Below are 25,423 nucleotides of genomic sequence, written 5' to 3'. Positions count from 1 at the left end.
CATGGGAGAGGACAACCACCATCTACGGCAGCATATTTAGCGAATGATAACAACAGTCCATCTTTGTGATCGTGACAAGCACTGTTGTTTGTGCTGCTATTTATTTGGTGGGAACCCACAAGAATGCATGCAAATTGCAGCGCTCAGGTGAAAGTTAGCCACTGTAGGACTGAATTGTCTGATGGATAATTTAAGAATTCTTTTTAAGAGTAGGCTTTCTTTTCTCACTGTTTTGGGAAGGTGAGATTGCACTCAAAGCTTCTTGGCTTGCTGGATGCTCAGAAAGGAGAATAGCCTACAAGGGCCTGGCTCCTTTTCCTCCTCCTATACCATGGTCCTCAAACTATGGCATGCGGGCCAGATACAGCCAGCCGTGGGCATTTACCCAGCCCACCTCAGAGCTTTTGGACTTGCTTGGAGAAAACGATCTCCGAGTGAATCCGAAAGCTCTGAGCCAGTGCAGGCATTCTCTGAAACTGAGCAAAGAGCCAGTGCACACACCAAATTGTAACAGCTCCCTTCAACTGCGTGTGCTCCTCTCTTCCCCCTCCACGCACATACAGAGCGGGAACACGGTGCGGGGAAACAGAAGAGAGCAGGGAGGAAGAGAGAGAGACGAAGACACTAAAAATGTATTGAAGGTAAGAAAAATATAACTTTTAAAATCTATTTTTAATTATGTGAGCCACGTCCCCGGGCTGCGGGCCAAGCCACGGCTACCTCGCCAAGCCCAGGGGCAGCTGCTCGACGGCAGGGGTGGCTTGTCCTGAGAAGGCCGTGGCGGAGATGCAGGAACTGTGGCCTTCTATGGGCAAGCTGCCACCACCATCGAGCAGCCGGCATGCTTCTTCCCTCCGCGGAGGGGAGAGGCAGGAGGCACCCTGCTCGGCCAGCTGCGGCCCTGTCCCTCGCCTACCCTTGCCTCGGAAAGAAGCCCTTACCTCCCTCCTTGCTGCCCTCTCCGGGCCAGGGGAGCTGCCCCATGCTCGCCTCTCCAGCCTCCCACTCCTGTTCTGGCTCCCTCGGAACCGTGGCGGGGGGTGAGGACTATAATTTCCATCATGCCCAACGAGCATGGCCAATGGAAGTTGTAGTCCAACTCATCATCTGGACAGTACCAGTTTTGGCAAGGTTGCACTTAAAATATGGTAGTCATTAGCCCTGCATCCAAATATAGCCATTGTGTATTGTGGGAATTGTTCTGGCTGACTTGTTTCAAATACTAAGAGTAGCATTAACAGTATTTATTCTTAGTATTTTTGCTTCATTCTTTGTAAATGCCAATTGTAGTCATCAGCTGCATTATGCAAAATACTCTTTCCCACCTCATCTTGGGCTTCTGCTGTAGCCCCGGGGAGCAGAGCGAACATTTTAAATTAATTTTTAAAATTTTAAGTATTTTTTAAATTTATTTTAATTTAAATTAATTTTTAATGTGCATTGTGCATAGGAATTCGTTCATTTTTTTTTTTCAAACTATAGTCCAGCCCAACAGCCTGAGGGACAGTGAACTGGCCCCCTGTTTAAAAAGTTTGAGGACCCTTGTTCTGTAGTATAACCATTCTGTAAATATGGCCTCCCTCCTTTGCCTGAATCGCCTCCACATTGATGTGCTCCTCTCTTTTAGCCTGCTGTCAATTACATATATCCCAGGGAAGCCAGGTGAAAAACAGGGCAAATGCTACACCCACCTGGGTAAACAATGGATGGCCATTTAATAACAGGCACTCTTGCTAGTAGTGGCTCCCCTCACAATGAAGTACTCCGTGTAGCAATTGTACTTCTTACCCAGGATCTCAAGAAAAGAGCCTCGGAGGTGAAGAATTATCCTTAGTTGGCCCTTCGTCCAACAGCAGTACAGTTAGGCTTTAGAATAAAAATGGTATAGGACACAAAAATGCCCAGGTATTAAAATAACATGATCCAGGTCCCTCATACACAACCCACCTCATCTTTCCCCCCCCTGAATATCAAGCTAATAGTGGATTTCATTACAGCGTGAATGAAGAGCACCAATATACCACATGATCAGCGTGGAAGAGGCTGCCTGCGTCTTGACAGTGTGGTGAAGTGTGGGTTGATTGAGCTGTAGAAACTACCAGGCTTTTCAGTATCTTGTTGTTGTGTTGTTCCACCCCTAGTTACTGACTGATTCTGTTGCTATGGAGTGAAGACCTATCCCTTCTTGCCCTGCTGTTGTCTTTTATCATGACTTCCTAGTTCTTTCTTTAGGGAAGGAAATGGTACATCTGCTTTCATAGTCCCAAAAAGTTCATTTATATTGCTATGGGCATTGCTTCAAAGAAGTCAGTAATTCACCTGCCCCTGTCCTTCCCTTTTTCTTAAGGGAAAATGTATTAAAGATTGCATTGCTTTTAAGCCCATGGACTCATCTGTTGTGCATCATTGTGCACCTAAAAATTAAGAGTAGTCATATAAACCCACACTCTACCTGCCTCCCTCATCATCCAACACACACCAAATTATATATCAGAAATAGGATTACAGTATCTTAACAATTCAGGAACATTTATGGTTCAATTTAGAATCCCCGAATTTAGAATCATCTGATGCAAATTCCACCCATAATTTAATTTATTTAAGTCAGAAGCTTCCAGGATCTGCCTGCCAGTTCTATAATTGAAGTTTTACCTTGGGTTTACTGGAGGAAATCTGGATCCCATTTCCACCTGGAACAGGAGCAGTGGACACCCCCTTGCTGAAGGGATGTGGAATGGTGGGCAAAGTAACGGAATTAAGGCACGCTTATAGTGATTCCAGAGCACTTGTAGAGTAAGAGTGAGTGGTATCATTCCCCTTTTGCGTCTGGTTAATCTTGATATTTCCCTGGGTCAGTGCTTACATTATTTTAATATGGGGAAATTTCAGAAACAGTTTCCTGAAAAGGTACAGAGGTGGGCAGTTCAAAGGCATTCAAAAAATCCAGTAGGCTAGTGCAAGCCTTCTGCTGAAATCTGAGTAGACCTTTGGATCCTTGAAACTGCAGCTCTCCAGACTCCAGGAAATGGGCATCTGATGAACGTGCGAATTCCATATTAGTCACTCGATTGCAGTTGTTTTTGAAAGGACAACAACAGCAGAATATTGTCCTTCTCGGGATGTGAGTGGTTATGTAGATGACAAAAAGGTTTAAATTTGTCAAATTCATTCATTCACTTTGGGAGTTGTTCTGTAGCTAAACTTCCCAGGGCAACTTACAGGATTAAAAGCAAAAGCTATACCAACGATAACACCAATGATAAAACACAGGTGCGCGTGGGGAGGGAATGAAACTAATCACAAACGTTCCTTGCTACTCTGCTCGCGTCGCCGCGGATGCTGCCGCGGTACGTCTGAACTGCCCCTTGTTGCTGCAAGTTTTACGCGTTGGCTCCGTGCTGCCGGCTCGTTCACACAAACGAGGGCTGAAAGGGACCCCTTTCTGCGATCAATCACGCTGTTGGCAGAAGACCCTTGTCCTCGCCCGGCTCAGCCAAGCCGCGCTGGCAGAACTTTCTCCCACACCTGCGCGGGGAGAAGTTACCGGGAGAGCTGCCTTCGGAGGATGCAAAGAACTGCTCTGGCCCCCGCTTTCCCGCCGGCGACGAGCCGGCCTCTAACTACACCTCTTTAGCACACACGCGCGCACTCCCTCTGCAGCATCCCTGAGCAAAGGTTTGGCCGCCCTTGACCAGGGGACTGGCCCCGAACCGGACAGTTCGGGCGGAAAAGCTCCCCGCGCTGGCCCGCCAGGACCGCGGCCTTGGGACCCCTGGAGGAGAAGACGCGGAACTGGCCCGGCTCCTCCTGCCCAGCGCCGTGAGCAGGACCTTCTCCCCCGGCTGCCCACCCCGCCCCCCGCTCGGCCGCTCCCAGCTGCGCCTCTGTCCCTTCCCTCAGAGGATCCTGGAATAGCCGCAACATCCTCATCCTCCTCAAGGCGAAGCGAGCTGGCGGGGGTGGGGGAAGGAGAGGCACAGGGGAGGAAATGGCATGCCGAGCTGACTCTTGGCGCTGCTGCTGCTGCTGTTTGTCTCTCTGCGTAGGGAGGAGCGCCAAGCAGCAGCAGCAGCAGCAGCAGCAGCAGAAGGGTGGGATTTTGTGCAAGCAGGAGAGCCCCCCCTCCTACCCCAAGTTCCTCTTCAGGACTTGGCGCCCTGGAATGAAGCACAGATCCCCTGCTGGAGAGCAGGACGGTGGAGACAAGATCTCGGAAAGGGTTGGGGTTCTCACCCCAGGAGCTCTGTCCTCCCCCACACCCCATGTGCGCTGCTGCTCCCCAAGAAACTCCGGGCTGCGCTGCTTCCTGCTCCCGAAAGATTCAGCATGGAGATTCATGCTTGTTGGCTGGTGCAACTTTTCCTCTTTGTGCTTTGGGGTAAGTGCAGGATGTTGCACCCCTCTGGGGTTCTTGTGTTGCCCACCACACTCTCCGTGTTGAAGGGATTGTATAAATAATCATTTGCAAGATTTTACTTTGTTGGTGTGTTTTATGCTAAAGATGCGTTTGCTTTACTATTTTTTAAAAAAATTTTCTTTACAGTAGAATGGCATGGCTGAGCAATAGCATGAATTTCTCTAGTGAAGAAAAGCAAGAGTTTGCCAAAGTACTCCTATAGATTCCTTGGCATTCCTCTCTGGTCACATCGATCTTGGATAAAGAAATGAGGCAGTTCCACTGAGCTGATTAGAGAAAGGATTGATGACAGGCCTAGAGGATAGCAAGAGTGATGAGGATGATGGTTTCAGATAAAGGTTCTACAGTCCTGTCTGGCTTCTCACTTGAATTCATGTAATGACAGTATTTCAAGAAGGCCATGCCCCCATTCCCAAGGGACGTGATGCTTGTGGTTGTGCTTAGTGTAAAAGCACAAAGCGGGATTTTGTAGATGGCTTCCAGGGATGCGAGGGCTTTGAGATGGCGGGATTGTCACCCTACCAATGAGACAGCATTGTGCATCTATTCCATAATTTCTTAATGGATTTTCTGTGCCAAGAAAAAGATGGAAGAAGTTGTGGGAAAACACAGGAGGGCTATGTGTTGAAGACATCTGGATAGCCCTTCATAGAATTCCATTAAATTTGGAGTGATGGTGCCATAAAAACCTCATCTGGAAATGTGCTTAGGCTCTCTAGAGCTTTTGAATGTAGTTCCTGGCATGACACTCATGATTGTGTACATTTTTAACTGCCAAGTGTGCTTTATTATGCTTATCTTATTTAACTCTGTATCAGTCCCAGGAATTTGTGAAGGGGAATTAATAGCAGAAGCTATTGTGACTTTCCTAAAGCTGCCTATTATGGGCCATCGCAAACATCATAGAGAAACTTAGATTTGCCAGTGCGTGAATGCTCAAAAGCAAGCTGAGAGCTGAAACTCATTACAGCTAACTTGTAAGTGTACATGTACGATACATGTATGATGTTTGTTGCATTCATGTTATTTTCACATGTTAATATGCCTTGCTTTGAATGGCCCTAAGAGATGGAGCTTGAAATCAAGTTCTGCCTGTCTGGTTGCAGAACTACATCTGAGCTACAACATCATATATCTTATTTTGTTTTAAAACAAGTTATTTTCAGTATGACACTTGCACAATTGTTTTCATAATTATTTCTGTGTAGTTTGCGTGTATATATGTTTTCTTAATTGGCAAGCTGAATATTACTATGGTAACTTTGGTTTCGATGATAAAGACATTTCATTTTGTAGAAAGTGGGCACTAACAAAAGCAAGCCCCAATGCAAGTAAGCAAAAATGGTTTGGTGTTAAAAATTGTGGGTCATCTGGTGAGAGCAGGAATTTCCTTACAACTCTTTCCCCTTCCCCCCTTTCCTTGTGAGAATAAACATCTGTTCCAAGAACAAGCTAATGTTTCTTGTGAAACTAGACTTTGCCCATGCCTTAGGTTTCCACCCCCACACCTTATCGTTCCCTGCCCCTACTATCAATTTGTTGCAGTGTGAAATATTTGTTTCACCTAAAGGCTTGGGGATAATTAGACAAATATGGAATTGTCTTGTCACAAAGTAGAGGGCTATAAGAATATCCCTCTTTTAAAAACAATCAATATATAACACACACATTATTGGTAACTATGTTTGTCCATTAGAACCCTCTTCCCATTAAAATTATAATAAGCTGCTCAAAATACTAGTATTGGACCTGCTAAAATGTTACAAAGCTGCAGAGCTTGGCTAATTGCTTTGAGGCATAATGCATAGACCAGATTTTATCTTTCTCACTCTGAGCCATTTACTAATTCTTAGTGGTAAAATAGGATGTGTGAACAAGACCCATGCTTTTGGAAGTATGTGGATCATACAGGTACACTGGAAATATACATGCTGCTAATGCAAGTTTGTTGCCATGTAATGTGTGCAGTGGTTTTCTAGGCAACATTGCCCCTTATTCACACTGTATAACAAAATTACACACGTACCTTTGTCAGCAGCTACTTTCAGAAGAGTGCTGCTTTAGGCAGACTGTATGCAGGTGTGTGTGTGTGTGTGATTGGACCCGCAGCATTTTGTTTCCTCAAATGGACAGCCAGCAAGTTGCAAAGCCGCAGCCACTGTTCCTTCATGCACCCCAGGGATGCTCACTGCTGCTCCACAGCTGCTGGGTCATCTGCTACTTCTCATGAGGTGGATTTACCCCTTGCGTTTTTAATTGCTGATCCCAGCTTATGAAGTCCAGATAGCTCATCAGGTACCATAGGCAAAAGTACCAGCACCAAAAAACCAGCTGAGCAGGTATATAAAAAGAACAAACGCACACAAAATGGACAGGAAACCAACTTCCTTCTCCAGAAGGTCATTGGCCGATCTGAGCTGGAAGAGGGTTATTAATACCTGCTAAGCCCTGAGAGTGGCATGAAGCTCAACTCTGGAATAATAAAAGCTTGTTGTGGGAAAGTTTTCCTTACCTGTGATGACCTGGCTTACTTCTGCTCAGTGTCTACACTTGAACTGTGAATTCAGTGTTTTGACTCTGTCATGGCTTGTTTTGTTAATTTAGAACCAGGGCTTCTATTATGTTCTGGCTTTACAGGATCATTCCAGACAATGAGTTTCAGTGTAAGAATACATGGAAATGCCCCTTAGCAGATGCAGAGTGCCTTTTCCTCACTACTTGAATAACTATATCAAATCCATGAATTAGGCTTTTAAGCAAAAGGATTTCTAGATGAGGTTCTGGTGTTTCCGCAGAGGGTTGAGGCCCAGCACTTTAATAGCCAGAAGATGTAATTATCTCAAATTTGAAGGGGTGCAATGTGACTTCAGTGGCCTTTTTCATACTTCATGGTTTATTTTTTAGTAATCATAATTGGCATAATTACCGATTTATGCATGCAAACAACATCAGATTAAGCCATTTTAGAAGTTCTCATACTTCAAACACACACACACACACACACAAATTCAGATATAATGATATATTTTGAAGAATCTGCTAAATGTTTGGTTACAAAACTTTTGGCTTCATTTTCTTTCTGTAAAGGGAACTTCAGTAAGAAGCATATACAGGAAAACATCTACAAGAAGCATATACAGAAAGACTTTATAACTGAGTAGAATCAGATTATTTCCTTACATTTTCAGGAAATGGTCAGAAAGAATGAACACATTTAATCTATAAAAAAAGAAGTTAACTCTGTCTGTCTGTCTGCTTTGTAGCATGAAGACTGGTAATTCTGAACACCTGAAACTCCCCCCACTCCCGCTTTTTATTTTATTTTTTTAAACAGAACATGAATACAATTGAGATACAAATACACATTCCTCAAAATATATCAATAAAGTTAGCATCTAAATCCCAACTGATAACAAAAATTAACAATAAACACCATGCACCTGCTCCCCAGGAGACCAGTTGATACCTCCATTTCACTTCATATATTGTAACAATTAAGAGTATATAATGTACTTTAATTATATCCATATTCACTCCAAAAATTCATATAATCTTGATTAGGCTTACAGCCTTTCCCTTCCATCAGTACTGCTTTTACAAAATCTTCCCATATTTCATTATATTTATTTCTTTTATTATCTCTTTTTTGATTTTTATTTCTGCTGTCAATTTATCATTAACAACCATATTCCATATTTAATTATACCTTTCATTCCTTTGTATAACCCAATTCTGTTTCCAATATTTAACCATTACTAACCTGGATGCCATTATCAACTTTAGAATCAATTCTTTCTTAACTTCATTTATATCTCAATTTTCAATCTGCAGCAATAATGCAATTCTTGGTGACACTTCTAAATTTATGTCTAGAAGTTCTCTAATTTCATTGAACACCATAGCCTGTATCTTTTGTATATTGTCACAATTCCACCACATACGTCTGTAAGTTCCAATCTCTTTTTCACTTCTCCAACAAATATTAGAATATTTATTATCAATTTGGTTTACCTCAACTGGCATTAAATACCATTTCCATATCACTTTATATCCATGTTCTTTAATTCTAACTGACATATTCTTATATACTTTTCTATTCCAAATTTTGTTCCAATCCTCATATTTTATTTCACCTACATCCATTTCCCAAATGGATTTTAAGCTTTTTGTCTGATTCTATTAATATTTTATAAATTTTAGCAATTCTTCTTTTACCTGTATATTCTTCCTTAAACTCACATTCTTTCACAATCATTTCAAATTTTGTTAATTGTCTTTCTTCCTCTTTAAATTTTTCCACCACTTTTATCCATTTTTCTAATTGAATTAAATTTAACCAATTTAATTTGGCTTCTGCCAATACATTCTTTAATTAATTTTATTTTTTATCTTATTTTTCCAGTCTTCCCATTTATATATTTGATTATTTTTTAGTTTATTAATCCAGTCCTTTGATTCTATTTTTGTGAATTTCTCCAACTACTGGTGTTAACAGAGAAATTCCTGGCGTTAATTGCTGTCTCCATTTTCCCCATACTTCTATCGTATTTTTTAAGAAGGGATTTTGAATTCTCTTAATAATCTTTTTAATATCCTTTTTAAACCAGTATATCTCTAAGTGATCATCTATTTCCCTTAATTATTTTAATTCAATATCACTCCATATTAGTTCTTTGCTTTTGGCTATAATATCCGGGACTATCCTTAATTGAATTGCAACCCAATACTTTTTAATATCTGGAATACCCAGCCCCCTCTTTTGTGATTCATACCATAGTACTTTGCTTATTCTTGCTCTCTTTCCTCCATTACAATATACTTCCAATAACTTCTGTATTTCCTTTAATTCTTGACCATAAAACTTGATTGGAATAATCCAGAAAAAAAAGTCTTTGCCAAATTTTCATTTTTCTTACTGCTATTCTTCCAAACCATGATAATTTTACCTTTTCATATCTTCCTATTTTATCTTTTATATCCTTCTTTAACCTTTCATAACCTTTTTTCTTTAATTCTTGACTATTTTCTCGAATATCAATTCTTAAACATCTAATACTGTCTACTATTTTTAATTTATACTTTTCTTTTAATATATCCAATTCTTCACTATTATGATTATATAACATCATTTCCAATTTTTCCCAATTTACTTTCATCCCACTATACTTTCCAAATTCCTTTAAATGTGAATATATTCTCTCTATAGTACTTATTGGATCTTGAAATGTTAACAATGTATGATCTGCAAATAAATTAATATTAATTTTCTGACATACTCCAATCCTATCTGTATATCATTTCTAATTGCATTTGCCAGTACTTCCATCATTAATGCAAATAATATTGGGGATAAGGGGCAACCGTGTCTTGTTCCTCGGCTTAAGGTTATTGTTTCTGTAATACCATCATTTAAAATTATTTTTCCATATTTTCTGAATATAATTGATTTATTATTTTCTTAAACTTGGTTCCTAATCCCATCTTCTCTATTAAAATCTTCATTGTTGGCCATTCCACACAATCAAAGGTTTTAAATATATCTAATGCTAATATACTTGCCTTTATATTTTGCTTCTCAATATGATAGTTAATATTTAATACTCTCCTTACTATGTCTGACATTTGTCAGCCTCTAATAAACCCACATTGACCATTCTTTATATATTTATTTATAAATTTATTCAGTCTATTTACCATTATTGCTGTAAAAATCTTAGCACCTTGATTAATAAGAAATATAGGTCTGTAAGATTGAGGGTTTGTAAGATCTTTATTAGGTTTGCTAACAGCACTATCAAGGATTGTCTCCAAGAATTTTGAATTGTTTCCCCTTCCATTATTTTATTAAACATCATTTTCATCTTAGGGACCAGTAATTTTTTAAAATTTTTATAATATTCAACACCCAATCCATCAGATCCTGGTGCTTTACTTATTTTCAATTTATTAATGACTTCCAATAGTGACAGATTTTATTTTCCTGGGCTCCAAGATCACCGCAGATGGGGACTGCAGCCAAGAAATTAAAAGATGCTTGCTCCTTGGGAGGAAAGCTATGGCATACTAAAAAGCAGAGACATCACCCTGCCGACAAAAGTGCGTATAGTCAAGGCCGTGGTTTTCCCAGTTGCAACGCATGGCTGTGAAAGTTGGACCATAAGGAAGGCTGAGCGCTCAAGAATTGAGACCTTTGAATTGTGGTGGTGGAGAAGACTCCTGCCAGTCCCTTGGACTGCAAGGAGGTCAAACCCTGATTGCTCTTTAGAAGGCCAGATCCTGAAGATGAAACTCAAATACTTTGGCCACCTAATGGGAAGGAAGGACTCACTGGAGAAGAGCCTAATGCTGGGAACAATAGATGGCAAAAGAAGAAGGGGGCGGCAGAGAATGAGGTGGCTGGAGTCATTGAGCTGGAGGCATGAGCTTAAGTGGACTCTGGAGAATGGAGGAGGACAGGAAGGCCTGGAGGAATGTAGTCCATGGAGTCGCGATGGGTCGGACATGCCTTCGTGACTAACAACAACAAGCAACAATGAATTCCAATATCTCTTCTTCTATTTGAGTTTCCATGATTTCTTTATCCTCTTCTCAAATTTTACACTTTACATTCTTTTCTATATATATCTGACTTTCTCTCAAATCTATTTCATTTCCTATATATAACTTTTCAAAAAACCTTTTAAAGATTAAAAGTTTCTCTTTCATCTTATTACATCTTCCCCCCTTTTCGTTCTTTATTACGCCAATTAAACTTTTTGTCTTTTTACCTTGTGTGGCTCTGGCCAGCATTTTGGAATTTTTATTACTACTTTCATAAAATTCTCTTTTCAAATAAATTAAATTTCTTTGAATTTGTTCTATTTCAATATTTTGTAATTCTTTTCTTTTAGCTGTTAATTCTAACATAATTTTCTTTGCTCTACTTTTTATGTACTTTTTTTCTAATTCTTTAATTTCCTTTTCTAACCTTGTTATATGTTGCTTTTTTGTTTTTAATATTATATATTTTATTCCTAACCCTCTTACCACTGCTTTCATTGTATCCCATATTACACATATATTGCTACCTCCTTTTTCATTTATTTCCCATATTTGTTTTAATTCTTTTCCCATTTTTTCTAAGATCTCATTTTAAAAAATCCTTAGATTTATTCTTCACCTGTTTACCTGTTTATAATCACAATCTATTTACATTTCCATTGTTATTATTGCATGGTCTGATATTTTAATTACTTTTATATCTGCATTTATTAGACAATATTTCTGGTGTTACAAATATATAATTTATTCTTGTAAAGTGTTTCTGTCTATTTGAATAAAATGTATAGCTTTTCTTTCTTTTTTTTAGTTTTCAAGTTTTTATTATTTTCTACAAATAAAACAAATGATCATTCAAAGACATTGGACATACTGGGTTATTATCTTATTCTCTCTACAATTAATGTATATTTCCGCCCTAAGTATAATCCCGCTTCTCTAGCCATTGATAAAGGAAGTCCCAAGTTTGGTAATAATACGTTTCTTCTTTTTCCTTGAGAGACAAAATCAGTCTGTCCATTTCTGCACAGTCAATTCTTCTGTTGGTATTTCCTCATTTCTCCAGTGTTGTGCAAATACAATCTTCGCCGCTGTGATTTCATGTAAAGTCAAATATATGCTTTGTCAAAGTCATCAGGAAGAATGCCTAACAAAAATACTTCCCGCTTAAATATTACATGTCTTTGTAGCATTTCCCCAAGCCATCTATGTATTTTAACTTGGTTTTTTTTTTTTTTTGCTTTATCACAAGTCCACCACATATGATAGAAAGTACCAAGCTTTTGTTTACATTTCCAACATCTATTTGACATTTTTGCTAATCTATTCAGCAACATATACCATCTATAAAACATTTTATGAAGATTTTCTTTATATGAGGTTGCCAAAGCTATCTTAATATTTCTTTCCCACAACTTTTGACATTTCTGCAACTCAATATTATATCCAGCTTTTCTGATTACCATTTAATTCTCTCCAAACATCTTTTAATCTGTTTTATTAATAAGTCTACTTAAATCTGTATTTTATATTTTACATCTACCTTTGATGGGCTGGATTTATCTTTTTCTTTATCCATAACCATATTATAATCACCTGCCATTATCACATATTCTCTTTTTATTTCCTCTATTTCTTTATGCACCTTATTATAAAAATCTTTTATTAGGTGCATATAAATTAGCTAGTCACATCTTGTCCATAAATCAAACTTTGTATTATAAGAAATCTCCCTATATGATCTCTCTTTATAGCTTTTATTTTAAATTCGCATCTTTTAGCTACAATAATTGCTACCCCTCTTGCATTTGATGTGCCATATGCTTTTTCATATACATCTGCCCAATGTAATTTTAATTCATTCGCTTCATCTTTCTTTAGATGTGTTTCTTGTAAAAATATAATATCTCCTTTTTCCTTATGAATAGATTTTTCGATTCTAGCTCATTTATATTTTTCTCCTAAGCCATTTAAATTCCAAGACACTATCTTCAATGTTTTTCCTGTTTTTTCAATACATCAAGTATTCTTTTTGCTCTCCCTATGTAACTAAATAAACACTCCAACAAAAACTTAAGAAAAACACGATTATACTTACCCTGACACCTGAAACTTGACCTGCATACCAGAGGACCCAACGAGTGTGCACATCAGGGTTATACCCCTCCACCCCACCCACACAAAAAAACCATATAATTTAATTTTAATTAATTTAAACATGATCATATACTCATATTTGAAGCCTGCAATACCAATTTCAGTTACCGGGTAGAAAACTTTCCTTTCCAGTGCGTAGCTTTGCAGTTGACACAGTTTGGAGATAAGACTTTCATGGCTGTGGCTAGGCCGGGCCCTCCCATTATGGTGACTGATGGGCCTACATCAAGGGGTGGAGTGGGAAGATGCTGCACTGTGCTGCCTTCCCTCCACTGCCAGAATGGCCGCCGCTGCATCCCTGCTGCCTCCGGAGAGTGTTGTGGACAGTGGCTTGCCCAGGCACGGCTGTGCGGCAGCTATCCCTCAGGGGGACGCAGCTCACAGACTCCTGCGTCCCAGGGCTATAGAGCTGCAGCATGGCAGGTTCTATATCTCGGGATGGTGGTGGACTTCATTGTATCAAACTAAGGGTCATTTCAATTTATGCTTATCTGTTTGCAAGTGATTTAAAAAAATGCAAACACTTTTAAAACTTAGTTTAGTCTGTGGCAGGACTTTGCAGAATTGCTTCTAAATTGTGAATGAATTCTACTTGGGTGATGGCTTCAAGTAAAATTCATTCATTAAGCACTTTATACAGCAAATTAACAACAACAGCAGCAGCAACAACTGGACTTCTTTTCTTACATACCATACCCTACTAAGTTTCAAGCATTCCTGAATGAAGTTACTATTTGACAAACCCAGAGATCTTTCCTGGTTGTTCTCACTAAAAATCTATCGCAAAGCTATGTTTAGTGAGTTAATGTCACCTCGAATTATCTGGAGGGATAGAGTGTAAATGGAATAACATTAAATTTAAAAAAATACCTAAGCTTTCTATTACATACAGGATGGAAAAGCCCTCTGTTCATTATCAAATAACTTATGCAGCTAAGACAGATCTTGAACAGAAATGGATGTGGAGCGCGCACTTTGCAGGGTTGCTGCTTAGGGCAGCAAAAAAGAGGAAAGAAAAAAATAAAGAGAGAAAGAAAGCTCACAGATTTGTATCGCCATCAACTTTGTTGATGCATAGATGAAAATAAGGAAAGAAACACTAAATATATAAAAACACAGTATCTTTCACAATAACCACCCTGCTCTCCCATTATATAGTTGTTTGCCTTTAAACTGGACCTGGACTGGACAGCCCTTCAAACAGAGAAGACCTTCAAACAGAAGGCTGTCCTCTGTTGATAGATGTCTTTTCCCACCCCACTGGTCCTTCAGGCCTGCTTTCTACATTATCTTTTTCCACATGTGCCACACATGTTTATTCAATCAGATATTTCTCTGGTGCTTTTGACCACCACCATGCTAGGTTTATTACGAGTTCAGAGAGAGGAGGAAAGTAGTGTGACTGACACAAGGGCCAGCCAATCAGTGCTGTGTTAGCCAATCCTGCCTAAACAGCAGTAAGTATGCGTCTGTGGTGGACCTAATAATTAAAAAAAGAGCTAATGTAATCATTCTTAACTCAAGCAGGGTAGAATGGCATTAAATCCTGCAGGATTGCAAGGGAAGATAGATTTATAAAAGAGACCTTGGTGCTCTGTTCCAGCTGTTGTATATCCCCGAGGGACTTATACTTTCCTGATATTTTGCCTGCCTACAATTTCACTGTTTGACTTGTTACAATATGCCCAAGATGCCACTGAGTACTGTTCCCTGTTGGTTCTTTCACCCAGCTTGTAGCTTTGGAAATAATAACATTTCACACAACAGAAGTTCATGCATTTGTGTATGTTTGACTGAGGATCAGTTTGTACCACAGAAGAACTGAGTACTAAAGCTTGGCCCCCTTGCCCCTGGTTCTTCTGATATGATATAGAAACATAGAAACAGAGTGAACCAGAAGGGCCAACTAGTCTGACCCCCGACACCAGCTGGCTTCGCTCATGACATGCCCAGCATGAGCATGTCTAGCCTATCCTTGAACACCCTCACCGATAGGGCCTCAACGACCTCCCGTGGAAGCCCATTCCACACCCTCAGGGTCCTAACTGTCAGGAAGTGCTTCCTGGCATCTAAACTGAACCTCGGTTCCCTGAGCTTTGCTCCGTCGGAGCGCGTCCTGCCTTCCTCTGCAGGGGAGAACAGGTCTCTATCCATCTCCATGTGACATCTCCTCACATACCTGTATGTTGCCAACATATCCCCTCTGAGTCTCCTCTTCTCTAGGCTGAAGAGACCCAGTTCCCTCAGTTTCGCCTCATACGGCATCCCCTGCAAACCGGCCACCAATCTTGTGGCCTACGCTGCACTGACTCTAACCTGGCTATATCCTTTCTGTAAGGAGGGCCTAAAACTGAACACAATACTCCAGTTGTGGGTGCACGAGAGTCATATAGAGTGGTAGTAATACCTCTCTCAATCTAGAAGCCACACTTCTGGCTATGCAACCAAGGGTGGTGTTCGCCCTCTTGACCACCGCAACACACTGCTGACTCATGTTTAGCCTGCAGTCAACAAGCACCCCGAGATCCTTTTCACAACTGCTACTCTCCAGCCTCTTGTCCCCTACTTATGACACCCATTCCTATGCCCCAAGTGCAAGACCTTGGACTTATCCATATTGAATGCCATCCTGTTGTCTCCTGCCCACTTCCATAGTCTGTCCAGATCTTTTCGGATCTGGAGTACCTGCTCCTCAGTTGTGGCCACTGCTCCAGTTTTAGTGTCATCTGTGAATTTGATCAGCAGACTGTTCACCCCTTCTTCCATGTCGTTAATGAAAAGATTAAACAGGATCGGCCCCAGGACGGAGCCCTGGGGGATCCCGCTTGTCATTGGCCGCCATCCAGATGATTCCCCACTAATAGTTACCCTCTGCTTTCAGTCAGTCAACCATGCCCGAATCCATTGGAGAGTGCACTGGTGTATCCCAAAACAACTCAGTTTCTCAACCAGGATATCATGGGACACTGTGAAAGGCCTTGCTGAAACCCAGGTAAACCACATCCACTGCATCCCCTCCATCTAGCCACCTCGAAACCTTGTAATAGAATTTCACAAAGTTTGTCTGGCAGTTCCTGTTAATGCAGAAGCCGTGTTGTGTGGCCTCCAGCCTACCTTCCCTATCTAGCATTACTAGATCTCTCACTATTATGAGCCTTTCCAATGTTTTTCCTACACTGGACATAAGGCTAACTGGTCTGTAATTCCCCATGTCCCTTCTACTACACTTTTCGAAAACTGGGGACACTGACTGCACCTCCAGTCCTCTGGAACTTCACCCATTCTCCACAAGGCCTCAAAAATGGAGGCCAGCGGGTGTGAGAGAACCCCTGCCAACTCTCAAAGTACTCTCGGGTGTAACCCATCAGGGCTTGGTGCCTTTGTAACATCCAGTGCCCTAAGGAGCCCCTCAACTTCTAGAGGGTGACTCTAATCTGTGCCCCAAGTCCCCGGCCTCATCTAATCTCCCATGTGGATCTCCCCCATCCTGCTTTGGTGGGAACACAAAGGCAAAATAGTCATTTAGCATCTGTGCCTGTTCCCTTGTATCAGTCACTGGATCCCCTTCCTGTCAAAACCCCTTAGTTTCACCCAGACTGCCTCTACCAAATCCTCATCTGTGCTGCATTCTATTTCACTGCATCCTATCCCTACCCTGACATATAAAGCTACGCCCACAACCCTCTTTCCCTTCCTGTTCTTTCTAAAAAGGTGATACCCTTCTATGTTCACATTCCAGACTTGCCTTTCATCCCACCAAGTTTCTGTGATCCCCACCAGGTCATACCCTCCTATTTCCAGGAGAGCTTCAAGCTCTTCCTGCTTATTACCCATGCTCCTAGCATTAGTGTACATGCACCTCAACTCCTTCCCACTGCTTCCTTTCTTTGGTGTCCCCAGCCTCCTCCTTCCTCCCATCCTCCCTGATACCTGGCCTCTCTTTGTTGGAGTCCTGTCAGTCCCTGCAGTACCTCTAAATCCCTGGTCCCAGAGCCCTGATCCTCTCCCCACACTTGTCCAGTGCAGACAAGTTTCTGGGGGGATTGACGCCCCCCCCCCAGCTCAGTTTAAAATCTTCCAGACGAAGCTTGCTAGAACATTTCCAAAGGACCTTTTCCTCATCCTCATGAGGTGCAACCCGTCCCTTGCCAGAAGTCCATTGGCAAGAAACCGGGTGCTGGGGTTGAGGAACCCGAAGTGTTCATTCTGGCACTACACCCTAAGCCAGTCATTCACCTTGGCGATCCTCCTATCCCTTCCTGGCCCAAATCCCCGGACCAGTAAGATCAACGAAAAGGCCACTTGGGCCTTGAGGTCCCTGAGTTTCTTCCCCAAGGCCTTGAAGTCCCTGGTGATCCCACCCACACCTGCCTGGCTACGTCGTTTGTGCCCACATGGATCACCAGAAGTGGCTGGTAGCTCCACTCTATCCTTCACATGCTCGATGTGTGCGCTCAGCAGGCAACAGACTTCCCTCGCCTCATGGTCAGGGCGGTACACCACCGCCTCAGTGCCCCTCAGCAGGGAGTCCCTGACGACGATCACCCACCACTGTCTCTTCCCAGTGGTGGTAGGTGGCTGTGCCCTGGCCCTCGGCTCTCCTATAGCTGCCCCCTTGCCGCTTCTGGTCCCAGGCTGGGTGTTCTGCTGGTCCCCTAAGGCCTCATCAGCCCCAGCCTGCCCAAGCAGAGAGAATCTGTTTTCCAGCTCCAGATCGGCAGCAGGAGAAGGAGGAGGCTGTGCTGGCCTCCTTCGACTGTGGGTGACGTGCCTCCATGTCTCCCCGGCTGCTCCTCCTGTGGCCCCTCCCTCAACCCTCTGTCCAGAGCGGGGCTGCTCCCGGGGACCTGGAGAGTTCTCTCGGCCCTTAGGCACCTCACTTCCTCCTCTAGGAGGGTCATCAGCTTGCACCGAGCGCAAGTGTATCCCTGACTCTCCTGTGGGAGAAGGGCGAACATGCTGCAGCTGTTGCAGCGGACAGCAACACCTGTGATTCCTGCCAAGGCCATCTCCTGGCCTGCCATTGGGAACCTCCCAGAGATCCTACCTTGGTCTCCGCCTTGTCTGTCCTGCACTACTCCTCACTTGCTCAGTTCTCCCAGACAAAAACCACCCCACACATACAAGGACAAAATAAAAATTTAAATTGAAAAAAAAAACCCTTCCCTTCAGGGGAGGGAGTCCCCAGGCAGTCTAGGCCACAGATAAGGGACCGCAGACAAGAGACGATGCCCTTAATGCATCGCCATTGGCACTGCCAACAGCTGAGCATGGCCTTATAATCCTCACAGGCTGGTGACCCGCCCCTCTGCTTCCTCCTGGCCTCTGTGGCCCTGCCTCCCTTCCTCTCTGCTGCTCCTGATCCTCTGCTCCCCTGCCCAGCTCCTACCTATCCTTTGCCAGTCCCCTGGCCGCTCCGCACTCTCTCCCAGCCTCTGCCTCTACTGCTCTGCCATATAAGCTGACCCTGAAATGAAGCAGACTGAAATGAGCATTGGAGGAAGGCTGCGAGAAGGCATTCAGCTCTCCACATACTGAATCGAGGCATCACACAGACAAGAAGATGCTGCATTGTGTTATACTTATTTTATTTTATAATGTGAGTTTTAATTAAGATTATTTTATATGGATTTTAACTTGTTTTATCTATGTTGTAAGCCGCCCCGAGGCTTCGGCGAATGGGGCGGCATAAAAATGTTTTAATAAATAAATAAATAAATAAATAAATATACAGCACCTTTCAAACACGGACTATGCCAGTCGCAAAGTCGCGTCCGACCCATCACAACCCCATGGATCAAACATGGATATGCATATGCAAATTTCAGTCTTCCGAAAATGAGAGTCTCATTTTGAAAAGGAGCAGATGGATGCAGCCATAAACTAGCCTTTCTGAGTAAAGCATTGCTTTAAAGGTCTGTTTGTTCTTACAGTAGTTAACTGGCACTCACCCCGGCCTTTCATTATCAGGTTGCTCATTTGAAGCAAAGCAGATGAGGATGGGAGCTGTGCATGTGCATGTTGTACCCACTATGGATGGCCTTTCATCCATCTATCTGTTTGTCCCCAGCATGACTGGAGTGTTTTTCAACCTTGTGCATAGGAGGACTCTTGGCAAGAGATGTTTCTTTGAAAATATGTCCAGCTGTTGCAATGAACACAGGTATGCAGCTGAGGGCAACAGAGAGTATCAGATATTGTCAAAATTAAAAGCAGAAGTGAAGGAGACAACTTCTCCTCCTTGGGAGGGAGGGGAAGAAGAAAGCAGGAAAAGCTGAGTGGGGATGCATTTATACGTATTTGCACATGAAAAATAAAATGCTGGTGAAAATCAAAAGGTTCACTCAAAAGCCTGACTGTAAAGTCTGAGCAACCTCATTACCACCATGCGTCCTTATTGCAGAGCAGTAGACCTTCAGGCACAGGGACAAAATTCAGCACTTTGGGGTTCTCCTGGCCATCATGCACCCTTCCTTGGAACCAGCTCCCTTTACCCCAAGCACCACTTGTTTGGTTTCCTGGCTTTTGTGCAATTTCACAGCGTTCTAAAAACTGAAATCTTTCTCCTAAGGCCTAGTCATTTGCACTAAGAGTCTTAGGGGGTCAGTTCTATGGATGTTTAGGCAGAAGAAAAGTGTGGCTGGATGGATGGACATTGGGAGTTGCAGGACATTTTTTCTGCCAAAACATGCATAGGACTGCACCCTGAAGCAGTGAGACACTGGTGGTTTTGTCCTGTCCCTTTTGCTTTCGTACATTAATCTTTGACCCTACCCTCACTGGGACTGGGCCACAGCCCTGGGAATGAAATTTGGCTTTCGGGCTAGAAGAGGTTCTGCAACCCGTCCCCTGCCTAGTCATGCGTAGAAGCTGGTCAAGATAGTCATGCATAGAAACTGGTGACTTCCACACCATATGCTGAGAAAGGGCCTGAAATGTCCTTTGAAAAATTAAGCACCATGTTGGAGGCTTGTAGAAGGTGCCCTCGTCCAGTATTTGGGGATCCCTCCTCCTACCCATTCCACTGCTTACCTCATTTATCAGGGTCTCTTGACTCTGTGCTGCATTTTCAGGGGGCTGCAGGGGTTGCAGGTGGAAGGGGAGGAATTAAAAGAGAGCCATGGATTCAGTATTAATCTGAATCCAACCTGCAAATTCTTCTTAGCTCTCACATGCACAAAACACTGTGGAACCACAACCTGGAGAAACTAAATCCTCTAACATAAGAATAATGTAGTAAGCTGTTTTATGTTTTATTCTTAAATTTTACAGTCCCTTTTCAGCAAGATTAAGTCTCCATTACTAACAGTATGCAGTACTTATAGAATTGGGATAAAATCTACAGCTACAGAATTAAATGGCATTTTGACACTTAGTAGAGAGGCAGCTTTTATATATTCATATTGTTGGTGAGCTGTTAGATCTCCATTGTGGTTTTGTAATGGAGGCAATGACTGGATCCAGACAACACAATAACTCGTACTCAAGGGTGGGTATGGGCTAAGTATAGGTTGTTTTGTCAAAACATGGGTTATCATGTTATCTGAATCCAGCTATCTTAACAAGCCATCTTTTTTTTAAAGCACAAGCAACCCATAAAAAACTAATGCTTTGTCGCTGGGCTCTAAGCTGTGGGTATTTGCTGTGGTTTTTATTTCACCTTGGTTCACAGCACATAATAACCCACATTTCAAGAACAATCCATGATTCAACAATCCACATTGAACCCTTACTCAACCCTTGGTTTGGGGCAACCATGTTGTCTGAACCTAGTCAGAGTCTCTTTCAGTCCTTCAAAGCCACCTTTCAGACCACTAACCCTTGTCTTCCATACTTTCCTTCACCCCTCCTACAGTTCAGTAAGAGAGCAATAGGACCATAGGATTTTTGGAATCCTCCCTCTGAGGCCATCGACAATATTACAACCTCAGAAGCCAACTCTGGAATCCAGTCTCTCTGCCTACCCCATCAGCCTTGCAACCAATGCAGAAACAATTACTGCACCTGTATTACAAGGTTACAAAAGTGTGCTTGGAGGACCTTGAAGAAGCCTGAAAGAATGTGTTATGGTACAGAGGAAGGAGAGGAGAGAGCCCAGGATGCAAAAAAATCTTCTTTTCCTCCATTCCCCCTGTAAATGGAGTGCCATGCCATTTTTCAATAGTATGGCTAATTCTTTTTGGTCCATAGATTCCCTTTGTGTCCATTTTCAGGTTTTAGTTCTGCAACTCATCTCCATTGCCTTAAGAGAAGTTAGAGAACATGGATCAAAAGTTGAGATGAAAATAGAACTGACCATAGCAGAGTGAGTCAGAATCAAAAGATGAAACACAGAATGAATCTTCCTATAATAGTCCCTTGAATATTAAAAGACTTTCTGTGGAGGTCCTAACTAAATTATCCTGTTTTTTATTTTCTTATTTTCAGCACATATAATAAAGTCTAAATTAAATTTTTAGTCCATGGAGATAAAAGCTGATGCAGTGCAGAAAAGGAAATGCCTCATTCAATAATCCACAGTCCTTTAGCTTTCTAGGATCTTTTTACTGTACCTTTTTTAAATTAACTGAAATGAATATAGCATGGAACCTATGGAATAATTTGATTAAGCCTCAGGTAACACCTGTATGTTGCTGTGTGCTGATCTTCAGTTCTTAGGCCAGGAGGACTACAAGTGTAGGTTTCTGTTTTTGTTTATTTGATTTGTACTCTACCTTTCCACTGAAATAATGGCACTCAAGATGGCTTTAAAGTGATTGAAAGAGCTGTGGGAGAGGGAGCAGGAGAAAGAGGGGACAATAAAATTCGTAAATATGTAAAAAATGCCAGTGTGGTGTAGTGGTTAACAGCATGGGACTGGGACTCAGGAGATCTGGATTCTAGTCCCCACTCAGTTATGGCACTCACCGGGTGGCTTTGGGACACTCACAGACTCTCAGCCCAACCTACCGCACAGGATTGTTGTTGTGAGAAGACTGAGAGGAGGAAGAGAATTATGTAAGCTGCTTTGAATTCCTTGTAAGGAAAAAAGGTGGGATATAATATATAATAACTAAATATAAACAATAAATAAAGTACAAAGTGGTTCTTATGTTGCAGGGTTACAACAAGGTTAAAGATTTTAAACCTTTACAACTGGGTAAAGGTTATTTTTACATTTTCAGAAGCATTCATAATACAGAACAGTATTGGTATCAAAATGATAAAACAGTGTAAAACCATTCTAGTCTTCAGAAAAGTACTAGTATCATCCTACTCTTATGAGGATGGCATAGGCAGAAAGAACTTGTACTGATCACTGACCAGTTGGATTGATGGAAGGTTTATTTTCACCCTTCTTTGGACTTTCTCTGGCATTGATCAGAGATCCAGATTCTTGCCATCACTGCACCCCAAAGACTAGCCTGGAAAGTGGGCACCCACTAGGAGTGCTATGGTTACCCTCATTTGTGAAAAACGGGGCCACACATCAAGGGTGCTCCAGGAAAGCTCCAGGAAAGAGAATTTTTTTCCACCCAGGGAAGATGGTTAGCAAAGAGGTACATGGTAGGCTGAAGTCCAGTGTTCACCAAGAATGGTTCCTTTTGGATGTTTTGGACTATAACTCCCAGTGTTTCCAACCAGTGGCCAAGCTGCCTGGAGTGAACACATTTGGAGGGCACTGTGTTGGAAAGGGCTGCCCAAGGATGGAAGGAGGGATAGTAGCTCAGTGTTGGAACAGTCAATTTCCATGGAGAAAGTCCTTGTTTCAGTCCTGGAGATTTTCAGCTAAAAGAGATGTACAGGTAGAAGGTGATGAAAAGACCTCTGCTTGAGACTCAGAGAAGCTGCTGCTGCTGTTAGACAAATAGTCTCACCTGGAATCAGGAAACTTTCTGTGTTCTAGGGAAGTCTTCCAAATATGTCAAGAAGGATAGCTACAAGGCACAAAGCTCATGTTTTCTTCTTCATTAATGTCCAGGGTATTGGGAAACTACTGTGTAGCCAGAGGGGTGGCTGTAGTTCCTCACAGTTACTGTGCTAGGCCATGAGGAAATACAAGATCAAACTGGTTTGGGGGGATTTAAATTTCTTTTTTTACTGTAATGATCTTTTACTATTTCTCCCAGAACTCCAGTCACCTGTTCCAATTTGATGCAGAAAATTAGGAATGTTGAGATCTCACCAATGATAACACTAAATCTGAATAAGCAGATTAAGAAGGTCTTATGGACATTGATTGATGGGCATGTTCAAAGTTGAGCCAATGGGGTATGGTAAATACACTTAAAATGAACGTAATACCTCAAATAGTTTATGCTTTATGTGGTATTCTTTGGTTTATACCTGGCAAATATTTCTAAAACCTTTCTGACTTGTTTTGTACATTTCTGTGAGCTTGTACTCCACCACAACTATCCTTGAGAAGTATGCCACTTGAAGAGGGTAGATTTGGTGTCCTTGATCTCTCTATATCATCGGGACTGTTTGTTGACTCATACTTAATTTTGTTCTTTTCTGCTCAGATTAGGTTTTTCGCCCTGGTTAGTTTAGGAATCCTCATACACAGACTCTGTTCACAAATGGATTGCACTGGGGTTTTGGTATACCAAAACAGGTAGGGTGCCTCTTAAAGTCGTGGCAGTAAGAGAATTGTGCAGTTTTATGTCAGTTACAGTTTAATAATAATAACAACAACAACAACCCTGCGTCACGCAACAGTAAGGCCTATTGAACTCTGGGATTGCCCTTTCAACAGAATAGAGTTGCAATTAATAATCTACCAACATCAGAGCAATAATTTGTCCGCATGTTGTTGTTGTTGTTGTTGTTGTTGTTGTTGTTGTTATTATTATTATTATTATTATTATAACATTTCTATGCCGCCCCTTGCCGAAGCCTCGGGGCGGCTTACAACACAATAAAATACATTGAAATACAATAGCACATAATAAAATACCATTAAATACAAAAAATACATTGAGTTACAAACATAATAATATAAAATTAAAATTATCAGTATAAAATAAGTAAATAAATAATATAGGAGGAGAAAAGAGAAGGAAGAAGAAGTTGCCCTGGCCAGATCATATGTTTTAACAATTAAAATGATGTTTAAATAAAAAGGTCTTTACCTGGCGCCGAAAAACCAGTAACGACGGTGCCAGGCGGACCTCTTTGGGGAGTGAATTCCATAGGTTGGGCGCCACCGCAGAGAAAGCCCTCCTCCGGGTACTTACTCTCCTAATTTCTTTCATGGAGGGTTCCCGGAGAAGGGACTCTCCCGCAGATCTCAAAGGGCGGTCGGGCACATACGGATGTAAGCGCTCGTTCAGGTAGCTAGGACCCAAGCCGTTTAGGGCCTTATAGGTCATAATCAACACCTTGAATTGGGCCCGGGCTTCAATGGGCAGCCAGTGAAGCTGACGGAGGACCGGAGTCATGTGAGCATAACGCCCCGTCCCCGTCAGCAACCTGGCAGCTCTATTTTGCACCAATTGAAGTGTTCGGACTGTCTTCAGGGGAAGCCCCACGTAAAGCGCGTTACAGAAGTCTAGGCGGGAAGTCACCAGCGCGTGTGTCACCGTTGCCAGGCAGTTGAACTCCAGGTAGGGGCGCAGCTGATTAATCAGCCGAAGCTGAAGGAAGGCGCTCCTCGCCACTGCTGTCACCTGAGCTTCCAAAGAAAGCTCCGGGTCGAGGAGTACTCCTAAGCTGTGGACCTTATCCCTAAGAGGGAGTGTTGCACCATTCAGGACCAGGTCAACTCCACCCTCTCCGAAGCCCGATCCGCCAACCAACAGGACCTCCGTCTTGTTTGGGTTGAGTTTCAGTTTATTGGCCCTCATCCATTCCATTACCTCGGCCAAGCACCGGTTCAGCACAGCCACTGCCTCACCTGGATTAGTGGAAAACGAGAGGTAGAGCTGGGTATCATCAGCGTACTGATGATTCCGCAGCCCACACCTCCTGATGACCTCTCCCAGCGGTTTCATATAGATGTTAAATAGCAGAGGGGATAGAATGGAGCCCTGTGGTACTCCATGGCATAGCTGCCATGACGCAGAGACATGGTCCCCCAGCACTACCTTCTGGAATCGACCGTTGAGATAGGAGCGGAACCATTGCAAAGCAGTGCCTCCAACCCCCAATCCCGCTAGCCTATCCAGAAGGATACCATGGTCGATGGTATCGAAAGCCGCCAAGAGGTCCAGAAGAACCAACAGGGATACACTCCCCCTCTCCTTCTCCCTGCACAGGTCATCGTACAGGGCGACCAAGGCAGATTCAGTACTGTACCCGGGTCTGAAGCCAGACTGAAAAGGATCCAGA

The 25,423-nt window shown here is 42.4% G+C and overlaps 1 protein-coding gene across 1 annotated transcript in view; it reads left to right on the top strand.

Moving 5' to 3' along the window:
- The first annotated feature begins 3,993 nt into the window (after positions 1–3,993).
- RAMP3 (receptor activity modifying protein 3) overlaps positions 3,994–25,423 on the top strand; it is an 83,382-nt gene continuing 61,952 nt past the window's right edge. The window contains exon 1 of the mRNA XM_044453777.1: positions 3,994–4,378. Within this exon, the coding sequence (XP_044309712.1) occupies positions 4,327–4,378 (52 nt within the window). The 5' untranslated portion in view covers positions 3,994–4,326. The remainder of the gene's footprint in view (positions 4,379–25,423) is intronic.

The sequence above is a fragment of the Varanus komodoensis genome, unplaced genomic scaffold, assembly GCF_004798865.1.
Source record: "Varanus komodoensis strain SLA01 unplaced genomic scaffold, ASM479886v1 scaffold10, whole genome shotgun sequence".
In the NCBI taxonomy this organism is placed as follows: domain Eukaryota; kingdom Metazoa; phylum Chordata; class Lepidosauria; order Squamata; family Varanidae; genus Varanus; species Varanus komodoensis.
This window is presented reverse-complemented; position numbering and strand designations above follow the sequence as displayed.